The sequence below is a fragment of the Balaenoptera ricei genome, chromosome 2 (genome assembly GCF_028023285.1).
Source record: "Balaenoptera ricei isolate mBalRic1 chromosome 2, mBalRic1.hap2, whole genome shotgun sequence".
Lineage (NCBI taxonomy): Eukaryota > Metazoa > Chordata > Mammalia > Artiodactyla > Balaenopteridae > Balaenoptera > Balaenoptera ricei.
Window position 1 is genome coordinate 5,760,642 of NC_082640.1, and position 25,421 is coordinate 5,786,062.

The following is a 25,421-nucleotide window of genomic DNA, read 5'->3' on the forward strand; positions in this document are numbered from 1 at the left end:
AGAATTTTTTTTTCTTGCAGATATAAATACGGTACTTAAAAGCTGGTGCATGTTCAAGGTTAGGGAGTAGAGAATAATAACTCCAATGCACTTTTAGCAAAAAAGACAAGACATGTTCACCTGAAGCTTAGTTGAACTTTTTAAATGAATTCACTGCTTTAGGGCAGTTGTCTACTGCAGCTTTGAAAATCTCAACAAGATTTACTCAAAGAAAGGATTATGGAACTCCCATTTCCCTAAGGCACCAGCCTTAAGTGCATTTGTGTTCTGTTTCCTGAGCTTCAGTGCTGCTTCCTTCCACTACGTTCAGCTACAGCCTGAAGCCCTAGCTGGCTCACTGGGGAACAGGAGAATGCCTGGAGTCAGGCCGATTGTTATCTGAAAGTACAGCTGGCCAACCACCATCTGCCCAAGCAGTGGTTGTCCAGAGATGGATAGAGATCCTATCCAGAAGACCTCCATAAAACGTCAGCCCCCTGTAATGTCAGCTGCAGAAATGTCCATTCTCAAGATAATTGTTTAGAAATGTATCTGACCCCACTGAAGCCTTCAAGATGTTTTCTCTCACATGATAGAGCTATTTCTTACTATCAGATTTATTCTGGCTTGAGCCTCACTCTGAAGATTCATAATTGGAGGGAGATGATTTAGGATTCAGTTACTGATTTTTAATTAAGGAGACGCTGACCCAGATCTCACTGCTTCCTGTGGGTTTATATTTGCAATATTTCTTCAGCCAAGCATTTGCTTTCTCTGTAGACACAGCTCTTTTGTAGGAAGTGTTTCTTCTTTCGTTAGAGGGTTAGCGTGACATCGGTTCTCTGGCACAGGGACTGGCTTACAGAGTGCTTCTGATACAACTTGACTGACGAGGAAGGTGCTGATGGACGGAAGTTGGCTGGACGGTAGAGAAATGTGTAGTAACAGGGAGATGATGGATTTGTGATGCTAAGAAGCACGTCAACGTGAAGGTCACAAGCTGGCTCCAAAAAAGGAATTTTAAAATAGCAACATAGTCAACACATATAAGAAACGATTTCATAGTCACAGAGTTCTCCCTTTTCCTTCCCTTATGTCCTGCTGTTGTTGAAATATAGAAATAGTAATGTGGCAATAGCACTTTTTGGTGAAGAACCCTTCTTTTGCTAATATTCATCTTTATAGCCCCCCAGACATATGTATACATTTCCATTTTGCCTTAGGAGGGGCAGAAGCACAGAGCAGTTACCCTATGTTTAAATATTAAAGTGGGAGAATAGGAGCAATTATAACCAGTTCCTGTACCACACGAACCCCAAAAGATGTTCACTCATGCAATGTTGTGTTTACTTCAATTATTTGACTATTTATTCATATTATGTTTATTCATTTAATATTATTCATATAGAATATGAGTTGTATAATTCACTCATATAATGCTATATTTACTTTAGTTATTTGACTATTTTAGCCAGGATTATCTGATGATAATTTTAGTTCTCCATTTTTTTTTTTTTACTCTGTATGTATATTTTATGAGTTCATCAATGTGCTCTATTATAGTTTGATAATTCAAAAAAGCTATTTTTGTATTTGTCAGCTATTGCCACAATAATGCTGTATAACAAACGATCCAAAATGCAGTGGCTTATACCTGGAATATTATTTTTATCACTTATGGGTCAGCAGGCCAGTTTGCCTGCCTGTTCCAGGATGCAGGTTGACTGTGCTTGGCCTACAGTACAGACTGGGGTCAGGTCTGCTCTCCACGCAGGTACCCAGGGTGTGAGCTCTTGGTGGATCACAGGAGGACAAAACTCTAAGCCAAAAAACATAAGCACAGGGCTTCCCTGGTGGCGCAGTGGTTGAGAATCTGCCTGCCAATGCAGGGGACATGGGTTCAAGCCCTGGTCTGGGAAGATCCCACATGCCGCGGGGCAGCTGGGCCCGTGAGCCACAACTACTGAGCCTGCGCGACTGGAGCCTGTGCTCCGCAACAAGAGAGGCCGCGACAGTGAGAGGCCCGCGCACCGCGATGAAGAGTGGCCCCCACTTGCCACAACTAGAGAAAGCCCTCGCACAGAAACGAAGACCCAACACAGCCAAAAATAAATAAGTAAATAAATTAATTAATTAAAAAAAAAACCATAAGCACATTTAAGGCCTCTTCCTACTCCATGACCATTAATATTCCATTGTCTCAAGCAAGTCATATGGTGAAACCTAACATCAAGTGACAGAAAAGATACAGTTAAGTCCCCTACATAGGAATGAGCTCTGTTCCGAGAATGCATTCGTAAGTCCAATTTGTTTGTAAGTCCAACAAAGTTAGCCTAGGTACCCAACTAACACAATCAGCTATATAGTACTGTGCTGTAATAGGTTTATAATACTTTTCACACAAATAATACATAAAAAACAAACACAAAAAATGAAACATCTTTAATCTTACAGTACAGTCCCTTGAAAAGTACAGTAGTACAGTACAACAGCTGGCGTCCAGGGGCTGGCACTGAGTGAACAGGCAAGAAGAGTTACTGACTGGAGGAGGGAGGGGAGGTGGGAGATGGTAGAGCTGAAGGATCGCAGCAATAGGAGATGGAGGGCAAGCTGCAATTTCACTCACACCTGACGTTGATGGAATGCATGTTCGCATCTTTGAAAGTTCGCAACTTGAAGGTTCGTATGTAGGGGACTTACTGTACTCTGTCCATTCTAGGGCCCTGCAAAGAGAGATTCTGAAAAGTTAGGAATCATGCAGTCTCCCACTCAGTCTATGCCAGTGCACACCAGCGATCTGCGGATCCTTGCTCTGGGTTTCTGGAAGGGAGGGTGTCTGTGTCTTAGGGCATTAGTAGCAATAGTAGCAATAATAGCTGCAGCAGTAGTCTTGTCTAATAAGTGTGTATAATGGCACTCTCGGTGCCCAGTACAGTTGTCATTCTGCACTTATTAACTTATTAGCAACAATTAATAAGCAAGTGGTGATAAAATATATAGCTTGAATTTTTAAAAATAGCATTTAGTTTTTGCAGCTGATGCGTTAGTAGAATAAAGCCCAGCGGTCTGGTTTTCCTACATGCAGACCTCCAGCTCTGCACTGCCCCTTGCCTCTGCCAGCCTGGACCACAGCGGTGTCCTTGGGCCTGGAGTCATCTCCTCCAGTCCCTCCCTTATGTGTAAACGTGACCACCAGATGCATCTCTAGGTCAGACTTGACGAGAAAGTGCATTCATTCTGACCCTACCACTCCTCTGATCAAAAACCTTTCTAGTGGATCCCTATTATCTGGAGAATAAAGTCTAAAGGTCAAATTCTATACATGTAAATTCTTGTCCACTTAACCTTTGGTTACGAGGTCTTTCAACTTGCACTTGCCAATACCAGGCAAGTCTACATGGTCTTGTCCTATTTATCCTTTAAGATGCAGATCAACTGTCACCTCTGCCTTGAACATTCTAGATCCTCTTAGCCTGAAGTAATAATCTCCCCTTCTTGCAAAACTCACAAGACTTTTACTGCCTCTTTTGTGGCACCCATCATTTTCTAAATTGTATCATTATTGTTGATTTATGACTTATCACTGCTCTTGGACTGCCATTCATCTTCTCCCATCTCAGTACTAAATATAAAAATAGATAACTAGTAAGAACCTACTGTATAGCACAGAGAACTCTACTCAATACTTGCTAAGGACCTATATTGGAACAGAATCTAAAAAAGAGTGGATATGTGGATATGTATAACTGATTCACTTTGCTGTACAGCAGAAACTAACACAACATTGTAAATCAACTATACTCCAATAAAAATTAATTTAAAAAATACTAAATATATTTCCTTGGCAATATTTGATAGACAAACAATTTTCTCAATTCATTAATACCCTGAGTAATTGTTCTTCCCTGCTAGGCATGTCAATAAGCTTAAGTGGTTGCCTTAGGTAACAATCAGTCCACACTGGAGTGAAAACTGTGCAAACCCCACTTCCTTCTTCCTTTTGCAGGCCTGTTTCATAGGAGCAGAGTGGTTAGCATTGCTTTGGTTTCATAATAATTTTGTTCTAGATGCCATCTATGGATGTATCGGGGACTGGGCCTTTGGAGGCATTTCCACTCCAGGAAACATCGGACTGTGCAAATACTCTGTAGTTTTACTTGACTTAGAAGCTATGACAGGGTAGCCTGACCTCCTAAATAAGGCACCTATCCTGGAAAACGCTCCTGCGCATTTGATATCCTTTGCCTCCGAGGTCGGCAGCCATTGTTTGCCTTTCCTGCCAAGAGCGAAGTCCTGAATCATAGCGCCCCCTAATGTTGAAAGCAACCCTTTCACTTTTAACAGATCAAATAAATGGAATGAGACTGTCAGTGAATTTGACTGCGGAACTTGTAATGATGCGCATTTGTGTAGAATGCAAGCTTTATGAAAACCCTTTTGAACACCTATTTCATCTCTATTCCTACCAGGGCTGTTCTGAGCTTAATTCATCCTCATGTGTTTCTTCCGAAATTGTCAGTAAAGTTTTTCTTCCTTTCCAAGGCATCACCTTAGGCTGTGGAGTGGAAGAAACTAAATCCCGTGCTCTGAGGAGTTTGTGCCATATTTTTTTTCGTAGTTGAGTACTGAGAGTGTTCTTTATCTCTCTTTTGTATTTTTATTCTGAATTTCAGAGTTTTCATTTCAAAGTAGATATTTTTCTCCAATAAAGTTCCTCTTCTTCAGCTTCCCCTTATTTTTGGAAAAGAAAAATTTCAAATATAGAGTACAGTTCAATATAAAATGGATTGTGGTGTTATATGCCTCTCAGCCTTTTTCTACCAGATTATTTAAATAAAAGATTTGTTGAGAACCAGTTTTCTTGAGATGTTGGGTAAAGTCTTCTTAAATTCAGTTTTCAGTCTGATAGTGTTCATAAAGGCAGAACATAAAGGTAAAACGGGTTCACAGTTTCCATCAGTTTTGTTATGCAAAATACTTTATTTTGTATAAAATTGGATTTTTCAAGGATAGAAAAAGCTCCAATAAATCACATCAAGAGTTCTAAAAATGCATATAGAACCCCATCTGTTTACCCACTTTTCTAGGCAACTAGATGTGAGCTGGTAGGGACTGATGGATTGCTGGTTGAAGAGGAAATAATAGCGAAGAAACTAAGGTGAGGGGCAGCCATGGTTGCATAAGCTCAGTGGAGCCCCGTGAGCAGTCTGATAATGTTCATCAAAGTGTGTTGGGCTTCCCTGGTGGCGCAGTGGTTGAGAATCTGCCTGCCAGTGCAGGGGACACGGGTTCGAGCCCTGGTCTGGGAAGATCCCACATGCCGCAGAGCAACTGGGCCCGTGAGCCACAACTACTGAGCCTGCGCGTCTGGAGCCTGTGCTGCGTAACAAGAGAGGCCGCAACAGTGAGAGGCCCGCGCACCGCGATGAAGAGTGGCCCCCACTCGCCACAACTGGAGAAAGCCCTCGCACAGAAACGAAGACCCAACACAGCCAAAACTAACTAACTAACTAACTAAATAAATAAATAAAAATCCACCTTCCTGATGAGGTAGATTAAGCAATGTTTATAAAAAAAAGAAGTGTGACAGAAAAAAGAAACGATATGATTTTTAAAAACCCTCCTCATAAAATTTCAGTTCCATTCTCTTTGCTCTGCATAGTGATGTGTCTTTTTTTTTTTTTTTTAACACAGGGCCTCAGCAAGGATGTGGTGGTCATCTGACAGGTTCAGATCATACCTTTGCCTCTCCTGATTCTGATTCGAATGGCAGATACGACAAGAATTTAAACTGCATATGGTTCATAACTGCCCCTGTAAACAAGCTAATTAGACTCACCTTCAACACATTCGCTCTGGAGGCAGCAACTAGTTTGCAAAGATGCATTTATGATTACGTCAAGGTAAGGCTGTTATGTTTCTTAACAGAGTCTTCTAATACAGACCTTTTCGTGGTGTATTCCAGTTTATACCACACAGGAAGTCCTGAAAATTGTGAGTGCTGCTAATTTTTAAAATGACCTTTTCTTCAATGATATAACGTATCATATTGCAGATGCTCTATCTTCACATCAAAATAATCTTTAATACAAATGACTCAAAATTTTTGTGCAGCTTCTAACATTAGCTTTAAGATTTACTGTTCCTCCAAGCCTTGTCAAGAGATGATCTATGGGAAGATGGGTTGTGTGGAAAGAGATACTCAAAGGCTTTTTGGCAAAATGTCTAAAATAAATGACAGTGTCTATATGCAAATCATCACTCCTTACTTTATTTTCAAAGTTTGTATATTTACTTATATTACTTTTAGATGTGAAATATACCTTAGTTCTGAAGTCCCATTAGAAGTAAATCAAGAAAATTTTCAATTTTTAAATGGCTCTTTAATATTAAATCATTGTATCTATCAGGCTATATGCATTCAGATTAAAAGTGCTAAGTAACATCAATCAGTGTAGACTACTACAGTCTTGGGGGAAAACATCAAGTAAAGCAGTATTTCCGCTCACAAGGAGCTTAAATTTGATTGCAGAATTAAGGGATGACACGTGCAAATCAACACTAGGTAGTTCAGGAGAGTCACTATTCAAGTGCATTGGGCATAGGCTTGAAGCCATGCGCAAGTTTAGAAGGGAGGATAATTCATGATGATCTGCTGTGAACAAGAAAGACTTCATAGAATGAGGGGACACTTATTCAAGTTGGGAGAGAGGGCATCCTAAGCAAGGCAAACGTACAAAAAAGCCATTGAAGTTGAAAGAGTGAAGAGGCTGGCTTTATCAGAGCAGAATATTGTTAAAGCGGAACAAGAAATAAGACTGCCTAAGTGGAGAAATATCCAGATTGCAAAGGATCTTGAAAGTCAAGCTAATGGCATTTAGATTTTAGGCAGTTGGAAATAAGGAGTGATTGCAGGTTTTCCGATGAGTGGTAAGTTGAGAGCAGTATGTAAGAAAGATGACTTTGAAATCAGCATTCTGGGTGGATGGTCAGGGGAGACTCTGGAGTTAAGACCCCAGAAAGAAGTTACCGTTAGGTAAGAAGGGTACAGAGACGGTGCAGATGACAACCTTGGTGTGAGAGAAACTTTTAAGTTCAAAAGTTATCTTAAATTTTACAGAAATTGGTTTTAAAAGAAAGAGAAGGAAAAGTCATAGAAAAAATACACATTTGAGCACTTCATTACATATAGACTGTCTTACATTTTCACTGTGAAAAGAGCCAAGCTGGGAAGACCAAAAGAATGTCAGTACTGGGACTTCCCTGGTGGGCGGTCCAGTGGTGAGGATTCCACCCTTCCACTGCAGGGGGCACGGGTTCCATCCCTGGTCGGGGCCTGAGAATGTTAGTACTCTTAGGAGGAGGCCATGGGTTTGTAAGTATTGGTTCAGTCTGGGTGACAGCAGAGCAGACAAGTGAAATTTCCCGGGGGCAGAGAATGGGAGGAGCTCCAGCAAGAAGACAGCAGCACAGACAGGAGGCAGCAAAAGAGCATTTCTTATGTCAGGAGAGAGATGCTCTCTTTGCGAGAGGCTGCATGGTGCTAGAAAGTCTGGCTCCCGCTCAACTCCAGGAAAGGTACAGCGTGAGGCAGGCAGGAGGAGAAACAGACGCGTCATGGGAGAAGTGGACAGACCAGGAATAATGCAGTTATCGCGGAAGGCAAGGGAGAAAAGTCTTTACCAAGGATGGACAGTCAGTGCTAATTAAATTGTAAATGAGAAGCCAAGAAAGGTGAAGATAAAGAAGAAACTCATTAGATAGGATGACAACCATTTAAATAAAGTATTGGCACAGAAGCCAGGTCAGAGGGAGTTCACGAAAGACTACAGATAACAAGAAATGTCAGTTCGGGTTGAATTCTTCTTGTCTGAAACGAGACCAAAGGGGCCAGAGCAGCAGTGAGCTGAGGTTCAAGACTATTTGAGCACTCCCCTGATTTTACAGGAGAGCAACAGGCTTTTGAGGCAGATCATATGGACTCAGACCCAGCTTTGCCACCTGACAAGCTTCCCTGTCTCCCTGATTCCTCATCACTTCATCTACTGGACAAACAAACAAGAAGTCACATGACCGCACCTGTCTCGCAAGGCTGTTTTGAGCATAACGAGTATTCAGCACTGTACCTGACATGTAATTTGTCAATAAATTTCTTTCCTTCTTCCCCCCTTTGGGTAATTCCAGATGTGTATGAGGGCTATAGAATCTCCTTTTTAAAAAATATGATGAATACTTAAGTTAGATATACATTATTATAAATATAAATTCATGTGGGATGTTCAGAATAGGGTCCTGCCAGGAGGAGGGCTGATTGGATTTATTTTCAAGATCCATTTCTATGTGTGATTTGATAATATAATCAAAAGAGCTATTGGGAGTTCCCTGGCAGTCCAGTGGTTCAGACTCTACGCTCTCACTGCTGAGGGCCCGGGTTCGATCCCTGATGGGGGAACTAAGTAAAATCCCACAAGCCGTGTCGGGTGGCCAAAACACATTAAAAAAATAAATAAAAGAACCATTAATTTTCTAAATGTCCTCAAGCTGTTTAGCATAGCCATAGCAATATCGAAAACAAGGAGTTATCCTCTAGCTTCAATATAAAATGTCCTTTTTTTAAAAAGAAAGTCTGTTCAGATCTACTTTTGTTTTCATTTTTGGGAAAGCAGTTTCCCTCAATTGGCAACTTCTCCAGCTTATACTAAACTGGCAGATCACTGAGCAGTTCTTGGAATGTGAGGCCCAGAGGTACCTTTATTAAAAAGATTCTCTGTGATAAATGGGACAGTTGGCTCATTTGCAACTGTTTCTTAGAGATTATAATCAAATCACTTTTTAGAAAAGTTAATTTAATTCTGTAGGTAGATATACAGGTGAAAACATGCCAAGTCCATTATTCATTTGTAATTGTATCATTATTGTTTTTGAAAGGGTTGATGTGGAAAGCTGTTAAGATAACTGCAGTAGGGAAACTCCCTGGTGGTCCAGTGGTTAGGACTCAGTGCTCTCACTGCTGAGGGCCTGGGTTCAATCCTTGGTCAGGGAACTAAGATCCCGCAAGCCATGCAGTGTGGCCAAAAAAAAAAAAAAAAAAAAGCAAAAAACAAAAACAAAAAGATAAACGCAGTAAATAGGGAATTGTGTATTTCACTGAGCAACTGCTGTTGAAATTGACATCACATCCATTCCATGAAGAGTCACGTGACATGATTATGTGCCAGGCATTGTGAGATAAGTTTCCTCACGGAGCTGTAAGTGGATGAGACATGACAAAGCCAATAAACGTGAACGACACAGAAAAGTAGAGCAAAAGAGGGTATGAGTGATGTTACTCTGGGGTTCAGAAGGGCTTACCGGATGGGACGGCTGAGCTGGATTTCAGAGGAACAGCACAAAAGCATGCTTCCCGTGGGGTGGGAGACTGGCCACCAAAGAGAAGGGGGTAAGGAGGGGCGTGAGCTGCCTGGTGTATGCCCAGCAGTTTAGTCACTCCTCTGTGCAGCACAGTGAGTGAAACAGCATTGGGGGCTCCGGACCAGGACCGTAACCGACGCTGCTCTGCCAGCAAACGTGGGAACTGGCGGAAAGGAGGCGGCTCCTTCCTAACACTGCCCAGCTTCTTCTCAATGCATTCAGTGCCCCTTGGAATAGCCAGTATTTTCTAATGATTGTTTGACCATCTGAAGTGAAAGGTCATCTATGCCATAGCCTAGCCATATACATAATTTCAATTTATAATTATGCTAAATACAATGAAAAGGAGAAATAAAAGGAAAGCCTAGAGAATAGTGTGTATTTCAATATGTAAATGCTCTGATACAGCTATGCTAAGTCACTAGATAAAGTAGTCAGATTCTTCTAATATGCGGACTTGCGGCAATGCACAGGCATACATTTAAAGTGATGTGGGGAAGCTCTGTTTGCAACTTAAATAAATGCCAGTAGCAGCGCCCATCCACAACATGAATTTCCAGAATGGTGGAAGACTCAAGTCAAATGGCTCTAAACAGAACAAACTACAGACTTCCCTCAACTTATGCAATAATTGCCTGCTTGGAAATTTGATACATACTAAAACTGTGCAAAATATTTTTGTGTTTATATACAGAATGGGCTTAGGTCCTGGGATTAAGAACTTTAAACAGTTTTATTACACACATGTCTGGTGGGACATTCATAGGTATGTGGGACCTAGAATAAATCTTCACTTTGCAGACGCGTCCTGAATTTTGATGGGATTCCGCAGTGTGGCTTCTAAATGCTGGGTGCCAGCTATAGCCTCAAACTATTGTGACGAGCCCAGAACACCACACTTATGCAAAACACTCCCTAGGGGATGGTACTGTTCCCATGGAAAACCTCTATCTTAACCCACTGGGCTTAACCATTCAGTCTGTGATCAGCCGTGGGAGGAGGGGCTGTCCATCTCTGGGGGGCGGTCAGCAGTTATGGAGGCGTCAGATCCCTATCCTTGTGAGGTAGTACCTACTGTTCATTCATAAATTCCATAAATGTTAATTTGAGCACCTACTATATGCCAGGCACTGGAAAAGAGCATTGAGATTACATAATGATCATATTAATAATATTAATGATTTCATACGATAATACTACTTTTTATTGTTATATAAAAATTCCTGCAGTTAGAGGTGATTCTCGTCATTGCGCCTTAGTGGATCTTCCTGAGATCACTGGCACCAATAAAACATTTTCCCCAAAAGTTTCTGTAAAGGATCAGAGTTCAACCCCAAACCTAAAAAATCACTCTCTACTCTCGTTCTCATCCCCAATTATACCCAGGCCTGTTGTCCCGCAGACCCTGTCAGAAGTCCCACAGTGCAATCAGAGAATTCATGAAGACACTCTGAGATGCAATGTAGAGATGCTTCAAATAAGACTATCAAAATTCTCCCGTTATCACATTCCCAGGGAAATGTTAAACGATAAAGTCCTAAGGAAACTAATGCCTAAAATTATGGAGTTAAAATTTTTTTTTAATTAATTAATTAATTTATTTATTTATTTATTTGGCTGTGTTGGGTCTTCATGTCTGTGCGAGGGCTTTCTCTAGTTGTGGCAAGCGGGGGCCACTGTTCATTGCGGTGCATGGGCCTCTCACTGTCGTGGCCTCTCTTGTTGCGGAGCACAGGCTCCAGACGCGCAGGCTCAGTAGTTGTGGCTCACGGGCCCAGTTGCTCTGCGGCATGTGGGATCTTCCCAGACCAGGGCTCGAACCCATGTCCCCTTCATTGGCAGGCAGATTCTCAACCACTGCACCACCAGGGAAGCCCTGGAGTTAAATTTAAAAAGAATTAAAGCCCAATATCAAAGCCTATTGCCTTCATGCATTAAAAGTTCATAGAAATTAAAATCCCAAAATGTCCTTCCCTACTTTCTTTAGCTGCTCCAATCGATGGCTGAGCAAAGGGCAGGATCTGGCAGAAGGTGTAGTCAGAGGCTCTCTTCCACTAGATTATTTGTGCAATTCCTTCCGGGCCTTAACTAGATTCTAATATGTGCCACTGTTAAAGAGGTTTAAAAGCCGAGCAAACACAAAATTCCTCTCAGCACTTATCTGCATCCACAAAACTTAAGACTTAGGACGTAATTCCAGCCCCAGGCCCAGAGCCGTCATGGCAGCGATGTGTGCTCGTGGAAGGCACCACGCAGCTGCTGGAGATGGTGCCGTCCTGGCGCCGTTTCCCTCCTAGCGCGGGTAGGATTCCACGTCAGCAGCGTTGCTCAGGGCTCCTCCTGCCACTCTCTATAGAGCCACCCTGCGCAAGTTCATGGTGGAGGCGTCAGGGATGGGAGAGCAGGGGGAGAAAATCCTGGCCTCGGTTACACGGGAGGCCAGAAGCCTCCATCAGCTGTCCTAGTTCAGCTCCATTAGGAGAAATTTTACGGTAACAGTGAGTGAACTAATGCAAACGCCGGCTCGAGGCCGGGCATGTAGGAAATTTCCTTCCATCGTACGGACCAGTCATCTGTTTAAAACCCAAGTTAGATCTTACAACTCACGTAGGAGAAGATACAAAGTCCTTCGCATGAAGTGTGGGAAACGTCAGTCCTGTCCCAGTGAACTTTCCCCATCCCACCTCTATTCTCTCACCCTGATCTCCAGGTTGGTCACAGGGTGGGCAGGTGTTGACACGCCAGGCCGTTTTTATTTCCGTGGCCTTCCATACCTTGTCCATCAGGGTGGGATGCCCTTCCTCTCTTCTAGGTTTGGAAGGTCTCTACTTAACTTTCAAATACCAGTTCAAATGTCCGTGTGAGGTTTGTCCTGGCTCGATCATCTGGGTTACCCTGATACATTGAATTCTTCTCTGGTAGCACTTACGTTTCTCTATTTTATGTGTAATTTATACACACATATATTTAATTTATGAATCTCTCCCTCTCATTATTTGTGAGTCAAATTAGTGTCTGGAAAGTGCTTTATGCATCCCTGTATACACAGAGCCTTGCTTGGAGGCCTGGCGCACAGTACACAGAATAAAAATGCTTGCCAATATAATGTGATTATAGAAGCAGCTATGGTTATAATAAAATTTTAACTTGTTTACCAGAAAAGGTACATTACCTAAAACTTGGCAAATCTGCTCTTCTATAAAACGAGGGGATTAGATCCTTCAACTCTCTGGTTTCTTTTGGCTTTAAAATTTTACTAAAATCGTTTAAGCAGGAGAAACAGTGCCATCTAGTGGTAAATTTATTTTTGTGTTTATTTTGACTTGACTGCTTTTAACCATTTCTATTTTATGTATTCCCAGCATTTTAAAATAATGTCAGCGGTAATGGCTATGTTGAGGTTTATAACACAACATGGTTCTGTTATAAATTCAATATTTGGATGGACACACAGATATTTGTTTTAGCAATGCAATAGAGATTACTCAGGTGGAGAACACGTTTTTTTTTGTTTGTTTTGAAAATTTGATGTTAGAGTTTTTTTTAAAAGGTCAAGTCTTTTATTTATTTATTTGTTTATTTATTTATTTATTTTTGGCTGAGTTGGGTCTTCGTTGCTGTGTGTGGGCTTTCTCTTGCTGCAGTGAGTGGGGGCTACTCTTAGTTGCGGTGCACAGGCTTCTCATTGCGGTGGCTTCTCTTGTTGCGGAGCACGGGCTCTAGGTGCGCGGGCTCAGTAGTTGTGGCGCACGGGCCTAGTTGCTCCGCGGCATGTGGGATCTTCCCGGACCAGGGCTCGAACCCGTGTCCCCCGCATTGGCAGGCGGATCCTTAACCAATGCACCACTAGGGAAGTCCCAACACTTTGTTTTCTAGTAATGTGTTTGAGAGAAATCCAAGCACTCGCTACTTCAATGGACATTTGCTGAAGGCTCTTGTGCCTGGGAATTGCTCTGGGTGCTGGCGACACACAGTGAATAATCAAAGTCCCCTGCCCGTGCGGCTTACATGCTTGATGGGTGAGGGGCCAGAAGAAGTAAATAAGCAATAAGCAATAAATAAGGTACGTTTTAATTATCGTAGGAAAAAAGAGCAGGAAGATGTTGGGGAAGTGCCCAGTAGATGGGGTTGGGCTCTCTGAGGAGAAGATGTCTGAGCTGAGACCGCATGGCGAGGCGTGGGCCGTCCAAGGGCTGAGCAGAGAGCTCCTGGCAGGAGGGGCAGCTCGGAGGGACTTGTCAGGGCACGGCGGGCTTACAGGAACCTGGGGAGGGGGCGACGGCCCGGAGCGGCCCAGGCCAGACCAGACAGGGGCTTGTAGACCACGGTGAAGAGGGTGGCTTGTTACTTCAGACGCAGCGGCGGGGATCCATGGGGATATCGTAGGCCAAGCAGGAGCATATTCTACTCTCAGCTTGCAGACGTTCAGGCAGCTCGGTGGAGAACGGTCTGTGGAACCAGAGCTGTCAGGAGATGTTACAGCGATGCAGGTGAAGGACCATGGTGGGGGCAGTGGAGGTGGAGCCCTTGGCCTAGATGTTGAAGGTGGAGCAAAGTAGATGCGGGGTCGGGAAGAGACAGGGAGGAATCGGGGTGGCCGAGGTGTCAGGCTTGAGCCCTTTACTGACGTAAAGACGACTTGGGGTGAGCAGGCTTGGGAGGGTGGGTAGCGGGAGAGAGGAATCAAGGCACTTTTTCATTCCTTAGATATTTACTGAGTACCTTCTGTGTGCCACTCTTCTGAAAACTGGGGACCTAGCAGTGAATAGAACAGACAGAAGCCTGTGCTTTCATGGACCTTGCATTCTCTTCAGAGGGGAAGACAATAAATTAAATTATATATGAATATATACATACATGTAACGTAGAAGGTAAAACATGCTCTGGAGAAAAAGTGAAGCCGGAAAGGAGGAAGGGAATATTGGGAGAGCTTGCATGCTAAATAGGGGTGTTCAGGGAAGGCTTTAGTGAGATAGTGGTATTTGAGCAAAGGCCTAAAGCAACAGAGGGGAATGAAACCACGCGGATAAATAGGAGGGCATTCCAGGCAAAGGGAACTGCAGACGCAACAGCCGGGATGCAGGAGAGCCGGGATCGCTCAGGGAGCAGAGCAAAGAAAGTGGCAATGAGAGGTCAGATGGGAAAGGCCGGGAATGGGGGTGGGAGCAGATCCTATCCGGCCTCGAAGGCCACTGTAGCGGCTTTGAGTGGATGAGAAGGAGTTAGGAGGGTTCTCGGCAGAGCAGCGACCTGGGCTGACTTACATCTAAACTGTATCTTCTGGCTGACGTGCTGAAGACAGATTCTAGGGGGTCAAGAGCAGGACTGGGGGACCCGTGGGGAGGCTGCGACGAGAACCAGGCGAGAGATCGTGATGGTTTGGAGCAGCGCGGCAGGGAGGGCGGCGGTGGAGGTAGCGATGGGTTTGCTGGCTGTAACGACACATCAGTTTTTAAATCGAATTTTACTTTCCCAATGAGAAAAAAAACTTTAGGCAATATACCAGGTTTTTACTAAAAATCATTGTAGTATAATTGATTCAATAGCAATTCTGTTCCTAAATTAAAACGAGCTTTAAGAACATTAGCGTAGGGACTTCCCTGGCGGCACAGTGGTTAAGACTCCACGCTCCCAATGCAGGGGGCCTGGGTTCAATCCCTGGTCAGGGAACTAGAGCCCACATGCATGACGCAACTAAGAGTTCACATGCCACAACTAAGGAGCACACGTGCCGCAACTAAAGAAGCCAGCGAGCCGCAACTAAGGGGCCTTCGAGCTGCAGTCAAGACCCGGTGCAACCAAATAAATAAATAAAAATAAATATTTCTTAAAAAAAAGAACATTAGTGTAAGATTCTTAACCATGACCTGTCGTAAATTCATGTCCATTTTAGTGTAAAATATGCAGCTTCTTTGTGAATAATGGATAACTAATGAGCTGTTTTTCTTTTCAGCTATATGATGGGGATAGTGAAAATGCCAACTTGGCTGGAACATTTTGTGGTTCCACCGTACCTGCTCCATTTATTTCTTCTGGAAACTTCCTTACAGTTCAATTTGTCAGTGACTTAACTTTAGAAAGGGAAGGATTTAATGCTACGTATACCATCGTGGGCAGTGAGTAAACTGAGACATTTTTACATAGTATGAAACACACGTGTATTTATGCACTAAAAATAATGCCATGCTTATATCTGTACTCAGTGTTAATTACTAAGCTCAATGTTAATTACTATGCTCAATGTTAATGACTGTCTAAGTTCAATGTCAGTTACTAAACACCACGTTAATTACTCTGTGTTTAATCCATGGTACAATTCTATATTCAATTCTTAGAATATAGACTGTAAATCCTTCATAGAATGATGTAAATGTAGCTCCTTTGGGCTGGAAGAGTAAGGAAAGCAGAATTTTAAATATGTGTGATGAGTTACAAGTAAAATGTCTTATAAGTTGTTTCTTTCTTCCCATCTCAGTGCCTTGTGGCGGAACATATAATGCAACTTGGACCCCACAAAGTATTTCGTCACCCAATTCATCAGACCCAGCTGTCCCGTTTTCCATCTGTACTTGGGTCATTGAAGCTCCTCTACATCAGCAGGTCATGATTACTGTGTGGGCACTTGAGCTGCGCTCACAAGACTATGACCAGAACTATTTAGAGTTTCAGGACCCACCAGAGGTAACAATTACAGGACGAATGACAGTCACACGTATGACCTTTTCACCAGTGTTTGCAAAACACTTGAAGTAATGAGGGCATGACTAAATAAGTTCTCGAAGTTACTTCCAGCCTAATGTGGTTTTCAGCCATTTACAAAACCCTCTATTTATAGGCATTAAGAAACCTGAACTTGGTCTGTAGGTCATGTGCCTAAGAAACATCTGGGTGTCATGGTAAAAGTGCCTGCCCCTGGGCCCACCCTCAGAGACCAATTCCCCTACTTACGCCCATTGACCTGAATTTCTGATGAACATCTCTGGTGTTCTGACAGCAGTGCTCCATGGAGAAGCACTTCTGTAGTCAGTGGGATCTGTGTGTGGAACGCATTGAAGGGAACAGTTAAGAAGGCATTTGGTACCAGTCTAGTGGGACTATATTCATGGTTGAAAACATAGAGCAAAGCTCTTTTGGTTTAAAAAAAAAAATGATGAGCGTGAATTGCCCATGGGGTTAGACGTTGGGGAGAATGTTGACCACAAAAGTGTAACGCTGACAGAACGCCTGAAGATTCGGGCGCCATCATCACGTGAGTAGGTAGTTGCAGGATGAGAGCGGTCAGGTTACTCCGGGAACATGTGTAGGGTGAGGACCCCTGAACTGAGGGTGATGCCTAGTGGGGCTCCCGGGGACACCCGAGCTGCCTCTCTCCGGATTGAGGGGCAGCTCACACACTCCAGGTTTGCTAAGGGCGCTGAGGGAGGGCCAGGAGCAGTGCTGGTTGGTCTCACAGAGTTCAGAACAATGGAGAAGCCCCAGTAGAACCGCGGTGAGCTCCTCCGACAGCCTGGGTGCACCCTGAGCAGCGGCACAGGCCTTGGATAGGAAGCGGGGTGAGTGGGAAGGTCTTATCTTCAGTAGGCAGGCGTCTGCCCTGTGGTTTCAGCAGAAACTTGGCCTCCCAACCTCCCAACCTCCCACCCGCCCCTCGAAGACTGCAAGACACCTGTAGATTCCAGGGCCAAGGTGAAGTCTTATTGCAGAGTGCATTAAACTCTGTAACTGGTCTCCACGGCTGAATATTTAAGCCATATTTTTGTATGCAATTTAATTTCTGCTGTGGCCTATTCTCCTTTGATACTAAATCTACCGGCATTTGGCTTCCGTTTCATTTCAGAGTAATGGAAATCCAGGAATTCGGTTCTTCGGCAGAAATGCTTCAGCTGTACCCACATTTTATTCTTCCATGAGCACCGCAATCGTCACTTTTAAATCGGAAGTTTTTAACATAAACTCTAGAGTGGGTTTTACCTATCAGATTGCAGGTGAGCTCTGGGATTTCATCTTTTATTCAGAAAAACTGCCATTATTACAGTTACAGCTAGAATTGACCCCCTTGAGTAAATTAAGGTTTGTTGACATAAACCACACCCACATGAGGTAAGACTCTTTACTAGAAGCCAGGCCCAATTTAGCAAATTACTAAAGTTGACTTCTGAAGAGGTAAAGCGAATAAAATATTAATTAAAATGTCGAGAATGGCAGCATATTCTTCAAAGTTCATGTCGTTAATCAAAAAATATACCAGTTATTGTATTAATTATTCACTTAACCATGTAGAAGAATCACTATATCTTAGAAAATTACTTTGGAAAAACCCGGGAGCCTTGAAAGAATTACTGGATTCTGTCACTGAGAAGTTTATTTCCAGAGAACACTTTACGTAATGTTCATTTCAAGCTTGGTTAAAACCAAAGCTGCCTTTGATTAAAACAAACAAATGAAAACGCTCTGGGTATTTTTACCAAAAATGGTCAAGAACGGTAAGTTGCCAGCTCTATCAGAACAAATAATTCATCAAAGGGTTTGGAGAAAAATCTTCACGCCAAACTGTCTTGGAGGTAGAGGCTTTATGCCCAAAGAGTCTAAAGTCAGCCACCTCCACCTCCACGTCATCAGAAGAGCACAGAGGATGCGAGAATGTTTGTCCTCCCAGGAGAGGGTGCACGTTCGCTCATTTACTATCTCACACGGGGGTGTTTTGTGTGAAGACACTGCACTGCATTTGCTCAGTGTGCCGTTCGCTTTAAGTCTTGGGATCTCAGTAATCTCAAAGGTAAATGAAGGGGCTAGGTTAGCTTTTCTTCTGAAGTTTGTTGCCATTTAATAATCTCTGTGAATGATTCCTGTCAAGTTGAAGGAGCACTGAGTACTGCGTGGCATATGTGAATTACGACTATTGTCTTTCCTCTAAATAAGATTGCAACCGAGAGTATAAGAAGGCATTCGGCAACCTGAGGAGCCCCGGCTGGCCGGGAGGCTATAGCGGTGGCATGGACTGCACATCCGTGCTCACAGCTCCTCGGGACCACACCATCTCCCTCTTCTTTCACTCATTTGGCATCGGGGACTCAAGTGACTGCACCCGTGATTTCTTGGAGGTAACATACTTTTGAATATGATGTAAATGAATTATTTAAAAGATGATGGATCCCTTAAGATTCTTCTCCTTTTTCTCTGCTACTGCTAATCATATTCCTTCCTCATTTCATTCAATGATTCATTATCCTTTCATCGCCTAAATACTTAGGCAATGGCCAACCATCTCCTAGGTCCGGACACCGGAAATCCAGGAGGAAACAAGACATGTTCAGGGGCCCCCGGAGGCTCACAGTCTGTGGGAAGGACAGACATGAAGTTGTCCACTCCTGTTGACTATCAGAGCCAGCACGGGTAGGGGCACCTAAGCAGTCTGGGAACAGAGAAGTTTTCTTAAAGGAGCTAATGTGTGAGTTGAGACTGGAAGTGAGGGAGGTCCAAGGGCAAAGTGCTAATTTTGGGGCCAGATGAGAACTCTGACTTGAAGTGTGCCTGGTGTAGAGGTAAACATGAAACTACGTGAGACTAGATAGTTGGGCTGATTCCCCTGATGGCCACAGTGAGTCTGGAGCATCTTCGGTATTCTCTAAGGAGAGTCTTTCCTTGACCGCGTGTTGGGCAGAGGAAGGTGGAGTGCTCTCTGTTCCTTCCTCCTCATCTGGATGAAGAAGCACCTTTGCTGTTTGCCCGTCCCCCGCCCCACCGAGAGAGAACCCTCCTGTGTCTGGAACTCAGCGCCTATATTTTGCCATGAAAACCCTCCAGCTCCCTCCAGCGTCCTTTGCAGACTCTGTTGGAAATGTGTTCATTCGTAGGAAATAAACTGAAGTGCCATGTAAGGCTTGTATGTACAAAGATGCTGACTCCCTCTGAACTGAATTCACATCAAAACCTTAACCCGAGACACCCGAAGTCGGCTTTGTTTCATGTACGTGCGAATCTTCTGTAAGGTTTCCAAACAGCTTGTTTTCTCCTTTACGCCTGTTACGGAGTTTTGTTATCCTGGAAAGCTCCCCCTATAAAATTCATCGAAGTCCTTTGTTAATGACCATTCGCAACCTCTAGTGCAGTAAGTACTCAGAGGAAGCTCATGCCTTTTCATGGGGAACATCACTGCGGTAGGAGAGTGGGGGGGACGTGGATGCAGCAGAGGGGAAACGAGGGAGAGACAGCAGCGTGTGTGTCAATCAGGTCATTAGACGCAGACCTACGTACCTCACCCCCCGTGGAGTCCGAACAGTTACGTGCAGCATAAAGCAGACACGAGGGGAGGAGTGGGATACGGAGGAAGGGAGAATCATCCTGACAGTCCGGAGTCACAGCGCAGCTACTCGGGGTTCGCTTCAAGCCTGAGTTGACCCTTATCGACTGGAGTTAACTTTGCCATTTGCCCCTGGGTGCTGGGGAGCAAGGGCTGACTCTCCAGCCCCAGGGGGGTGACAACTGCCCCCCTCCACCCTGCTGCCCTTCCTTGTCTCATGGAAACGGGGCTGAAACCTCCTGTGCAATAAGCAGAGACAGGAAACTGCGCCTCAGACCTGTAAAGCGCTGCTGTGTCTGGTTTTCGGCGGGAAGATTCTGGCATGGCTTATTGCAGCCTCAGCATTCCATTCATGTAAACGGTGATGGGAACGGAAATTTCTCACTGAGGACTCTGACCGTATTACACCACGCGAACGCCAAGCTCTAGACCCCACTTGGAATTTGCATTTGCCTTCACTTCCCCTTTCAGGGTCGCCTAAGGTCCCAGAGATGCCCTCTGCTCTCCTTGTCCCACCCCTTCTGTGCGGAGAGGAATGAAAAGGACAGGTCATTAGCACATCAGCGGGAATTAGTATCTCGCGTCTCCCCGCAGAGCATCAGCTTTCTAAAGAGGACCAGCGGAAAAAGACCCAAAGCCAAGACTGCAGTGGGGCAGGTGGCCATCCTTGAATATGGCAGCCCTCTCTGTCTGCCGACAGCTAACTGGCTGCTCCATCCATGGCGAGGCTACTTTGTTTAAACCCTTAGCAGAATAGCCCAAAGAGCACCAGGAAGGCATTTTTCTCTCCCACTGGCTACTCCATAGACCTCAAAGGAAACTCTCCGGGGAATTCCCTGGCGGTCCAGTGGTTAGGACTCCGCACTTTCACTGCCAGGGCCTGGGTTTGATCCCTGGTGGGGGAACTAAGATCCCACAAGCTGCGGGGCACAGCCGAAAAAAAAAAGGGCTCTCTCCAGATCAACACAACCCAACAAGACTACCCACCACACCTCTGAAGACACTGGGTGACTTTAGACAACTGGCGATTAACCACATGTTAAACTATGGGATTAAAAAGGGACTGGAGGGGGCTTCCCTGGTGGCGCAGTGGTTGAGAATCTGCCTGCCAATGCAGGGGACACGGGTTCGAGCCCTGGTCTGGGAAGATCCCACATGCCACGGAGCAACTGGGCCCGTGAGCCACAACTACTGAGCCTGCGCGTCTGGAGCCTGTGCTCCGCAACAAGAGAGGCCGCGATGGTGAGAGGCCCGCGCACCGCGATGAGGAGTGGTCCCCACTTGCCACAGCTAGAGAAAGCCCTCGCAGAGAAACGAGGACCCAACACAGTCATAAATAAATAAATAAATAAATAAAAGAACGTGAATTTAAAAAAAAAAAAAGGGACTGGAGGGGCTTCCAAGATTTTAAATACGTGTATCAACAAAGAGTCAGCCTCCATCCACGCGGAGCTGGTTCCAGCCCCACACTGCCTGGATCACGTGTCTGCGATGCCGCACAAGAGCCCTCCTCCGAGTGGGGCTGTTTGGGAATGTGCAGCAGGAGCCGGGCTTGAGGACAAACCGTGGTTGAATTCACAGTGCGCTTACCTGCATTCACACGCCAACACGTTTCCTGTTTTCACGCGTGTCTACTCCATGCAGCGAATTAAAAAAAATCTACTCAGCTTCACAAAGTATTTTTAAAATAAATCTAAGAGTCAGAAATTTTAAAGACTGTTTGAATTATGTCCTTTTCCCATGTAGAAATTCCTTTCGTTTTGAACTTTGTCATACTTTGTACGTTGTTTTTTCATGGCCCCTTTATAGCCGAGCAATTTTCAATGGGAGATAAAAACATAAATGCAGTATGATGAATAAAGTATAACAGAGTTGACTGGAAACAAAGCAGATAATATTTTTCTCCCCCCACCCATCTTTTTAAAATTCACTTTAACTACATTCTTCAAAATGTCTCCCCAAGAAGAAAGATACAACTGGTTTGCTATACACCAGTCAACTAGCTGGTTATAGAAACATGCTGTCGTGTTTTAATTACTGGAGATTAACAGATATTTCTGAATCCAGCTGTAAATGGTTTTTGATCTACAAATTGGTTTCTCTCCTTTGCAAGTGAAGGTGACTTCTGTGTGTATTAACCCTCCATTAAGTACATAAAAAGACAAAGTTTTCCCCAAAAAAGTTGTCATTCCAATTGTCTCACGTCTTAACGTATAGTGATGATATATCAGAGAAGAAGGTACAATAGGTCTAAGTGTAATCATTAATGACTCGTTTTTAAAGGTAAGAAATGGAAGCGAGAGCACTTCGCCGTTGCTGGGCACGTTCTGTGGGACTCTGTTGCCGAATCCCATTTTCTCCCGAAGTCGTGAACTATACCTACGATTTAAGAGTGATAGTGCAACTTCCGGTCGTGGATATGAAATTATCTGGACCTCATCACCCTCTGGTAAGACCCTGGCACTTTGTAAGGGAAAGTAATGCAGCTGAGAAAAACATACAGCGTCTAATAGAAGAAGACAGTCAAAGTGACCTTTTCCCCAATCTGTGTACTTGATTATTTTCCATTAAAAAATAGAGATTTTTTTAACACTGAAAGTATAGAGATTTTAAAAATGCTACTTTTATTCATTATTTCTATATATTAAAGAATATATATTTACATGTAAAGCACAAATAAGGTACAAAGATTTTTAAATTCCTTTATAAATTCTGATTTTGTCATTATTTTTAACTTTTGGTTTGATCATCAAGGTAGTTCTCTGAGGATTTTTTTAAAAAGTTTGCCAGAAAGCCAAGTGATGAACACATACTTGCGTATGTATAAACAGCTGTGTTCCTTGGAGACCGCGTTTCATTTCTTGGCAGTCCTGGAGGTTAACGGCTTTTACAGGGCAGTAAGCACCTTCCTGCATTTTTGGTTGGCTGTTTACCGATAAGTGAAGGAAATTTGTCATGTCAATGCACTTAACTCAAGAGACAAAGAATATCTTTATGAAATGTCCCCCCAAATATCTAAAAACTTTCAAAATAAGAATGATAAAAAGGACTCATTTTAAATATACTAGAGGACTAGAAAAGGATTCTATCAAGACAATTGTAGATAACGATTTCTTGGTACTGCCAAGAGTAAAAGATGATCTCTATGCCCTAATTTTACAGACAAGGAAATAAAACACCACACTGATGCGTTGCCTAAAACGCACAGCTAGATCATGGCAGAGGCAGGACTAAACCTCCAGTGGTCAGAAACCCAGCCCAGTGCTTCTTAATTATGCTACGCACTTTCTTCCTATGCGCAGGATATCTGGATGCCCATGGCTGTCTGGTCTAAATAACGATCGCTTTCCTGTGCAAATTAACACATCGAACAAATTAGCACCAATACTTAAAGAGCTTTGGCTTGTTAAGCGTATCAATCTTGGAACTGTCAGTTATCAGCCTGGTATAGTCACTTTGAGAATCATTACTGCCAAGACCTTAAATAACACACCTCTTTTCTTTGGTTCTTCCCCGGAATTTCCCTTTTAATTTTACTTCATCCACATCCTCATCAACTCACTCACTGCCTCTGGAGAGCTCCACACCATCGAAAGCACCCGAGATCAACCTCACTCTCTCCTGCAGTTACTTTCCCAAGTCCTGGTTTTCCCATTGTGCTCTCAACCCACTGTTTTCAAAGCAAAGATCTGGAGGAAGCCCTTCCTAAGCCGTGAGAGGCGGGGAGGGATATTTGGTGGAGGTGGGAGCGGGGGAGGCAGTGAGGAAGGGAGGTACAGCCCGCAGGAGGGACAGGAAAAGGGTTCCTGCCTCCGCTTTTCTTGCAGAGGGCCTCAGCACCTTGAGAGAACAACTGTCTCGTTGCCTTAAGCTCACTAAAGCGCGCTGACGGCTTCTACTTGGTTGACTGAAGCTTCGTGCACCTGTTTCCTCGCAGACTGCGGCGGGACTCTTTACGGAGACAGCGGCTCGGTCGCCAGCCCTGGCTATCCCGGCACTTACCCAAACAACACTCACTGCGAGTGGACCATCATTGCTCCTGCGGGAAGACCTGTCACCGTCAGCTTCTACTTTATCAGCATTGACGACCCCGGAGAATGCGTCCAGAACTACCTCCTGCTCTACGATGGCCCAGATGCTAACTCCCCCTCGTCTGGACCGTATTGCGGCGCAGTGAGTAAAACAAACTTCTAAAAACTCCCAATTGTTATTTTTAAATAACGAAAGGAGCTTAAAAAGGCACCTTTAAAGGCAGACTCATGCAGTTAGAGAGCACACGGTACTTTTACAAATTCAGGTTTCTGACTTTCCTTTTTGTTTTGGGAGCACGAGTGTCACCTAGTGGGCATTGAGTTAAATTAATAGTAATAGTTGCCAAACTTGACTGTGCGTCAGAATCGCCTGTGCAGTCGTTTAGCATCAAAGACTTTCAATCCCCACTCAACCTACAGAATCAAAATTTTGGGGGGGAGTATCTGTGGCATGCTGTTTTTTGAAAGCTCTGTATGTGATTTCAATGCACCGCCCAGGGTTGACTCTCCATGTTATTTCTGCATGAATAGAACTACAGTGTTCCCATCGCATCTGCAGGGGATTGGTTCCGTTGACCCCCCACGGATACCAAATCCTCGGATGCTCAAATCTCTTATAAAAACTGGCCTAGGGACTTCCCTGGTGGCGCAGTGGTTAAGAACCCGCCTGCCAATGCAGGGGACACGGGTTCAAGCCCTGGTCCGGGAAGATCCCACATGCCGCGGAGCAACTAAGCCCGTGAGCCACAACTACTGAGCCTGCGCTCTAGAGCCCATGCGCGACAACTACTGAGCCCACGTGCCACAACTACTGAAGCCCGCGCTCTAGAGCCCGTGCTCCGCAACAAGAGAAGCCACCGCAGTGAGAAGCCCCCGCACCGTGATGAAGAGTAGCCCCTGCTCCCCGCAACTAGAGAAAGCCGGCGCGCAGCAACGAAGACCCAACACAGCCAAAAATAAAAATAAGTAAATAAGTAAATTAAAAAAAACAAAACCTGGCCTAGTGCGGTGAATACAGTCAGTCCTCCATATCTGCGGGTTCCGTATCTGCTGGATTCTGTGGTTGGTTGAATCCGCGATGTGGAACCTACTCTTACAGAGGGCTGACTGTATAGAAACTTTGGATGCCCGGCTCCATTTCATTCACTTTTTGCTGAAAATTGTGGGAATTCTTTGAAGAAATGCACAGGGATATTAACAATTGGCCTGGGGACTAACAGTTTGTTTTTGTAAATCTCGATGTAATAGATCTTCCCTAAACATTAAGTTAGAATTCTGATGTTGACTCAGTACTGCTTACATCTGCCCTCAGTGCCCTCCCATTTTTATGTGCAAGTAGATGTTTACAGAGCTTTCACGTGAGGGAAACGTGACTACTGATGAGAAGTTATCTGTTTCTTACCATTTTGCTCTTTGCTCATTTGTGCTTTCTAATCAAACTGACAGAGAATTACATCTGCTGGAAATCGAGGGAGTTTTTAGAGTATAACTTACAGTTTGTAAAATTGATAAATGTTATTTTCAGAAATATCAAAAAATAGATACATTTTTCTAAAACCCTGAGAATCCTCCCATATATTCTTCTAGACACTTTTTTTTGAATATGTTTGCCTATGCACAGATATTTTATATTGTTTTGTGGTGTGTTTTTGTCCACTGACTGATACATCATTAACATCTTACCATACCACTAAACAAAC

The 25,421-nt window shown here is 44.0% G+C and overlaps 1 protein-coding gene across 1 annotated transcript in view; it reads left to right on the forward strand.

Moving 5' to 3' along the window:
• The window catches only part of CUBN (cubilin), a 267,353-nt gene that overhangs the window by 239,577 nt on the left and 2,355 nt on the right, over positions 1-25,421 (forward strand). The window contains exons 60-66 of the mRNA XM_059910072.1: positions 5,674-5,882; positions 15,344-15,506; positions 15,866-16,071; positions 17,228-17,375; positions 18,310-18,491; positions 21,974-22,139; positions 23,628-23,863. Coding sequence (XP_059766055.1) covers positions 5,674-5,882; positions 15,344-15,506; positions 15,866-16,071; positions 17,228-17,375; positions 18,310-18,491; positions 21,974-22,139; positions 23,628-23,863 — 1,310 coding nt within the window. The remainder of the gene's footprint in view (positions 1-5,673; positions 5,883-15,343; positions 15,507-15,865; positions 16,072-17,227; positions 17,376-18,309; positions 18,492-21,973; positions 22,140-23,627; positions 23,864-25,421) is intronic.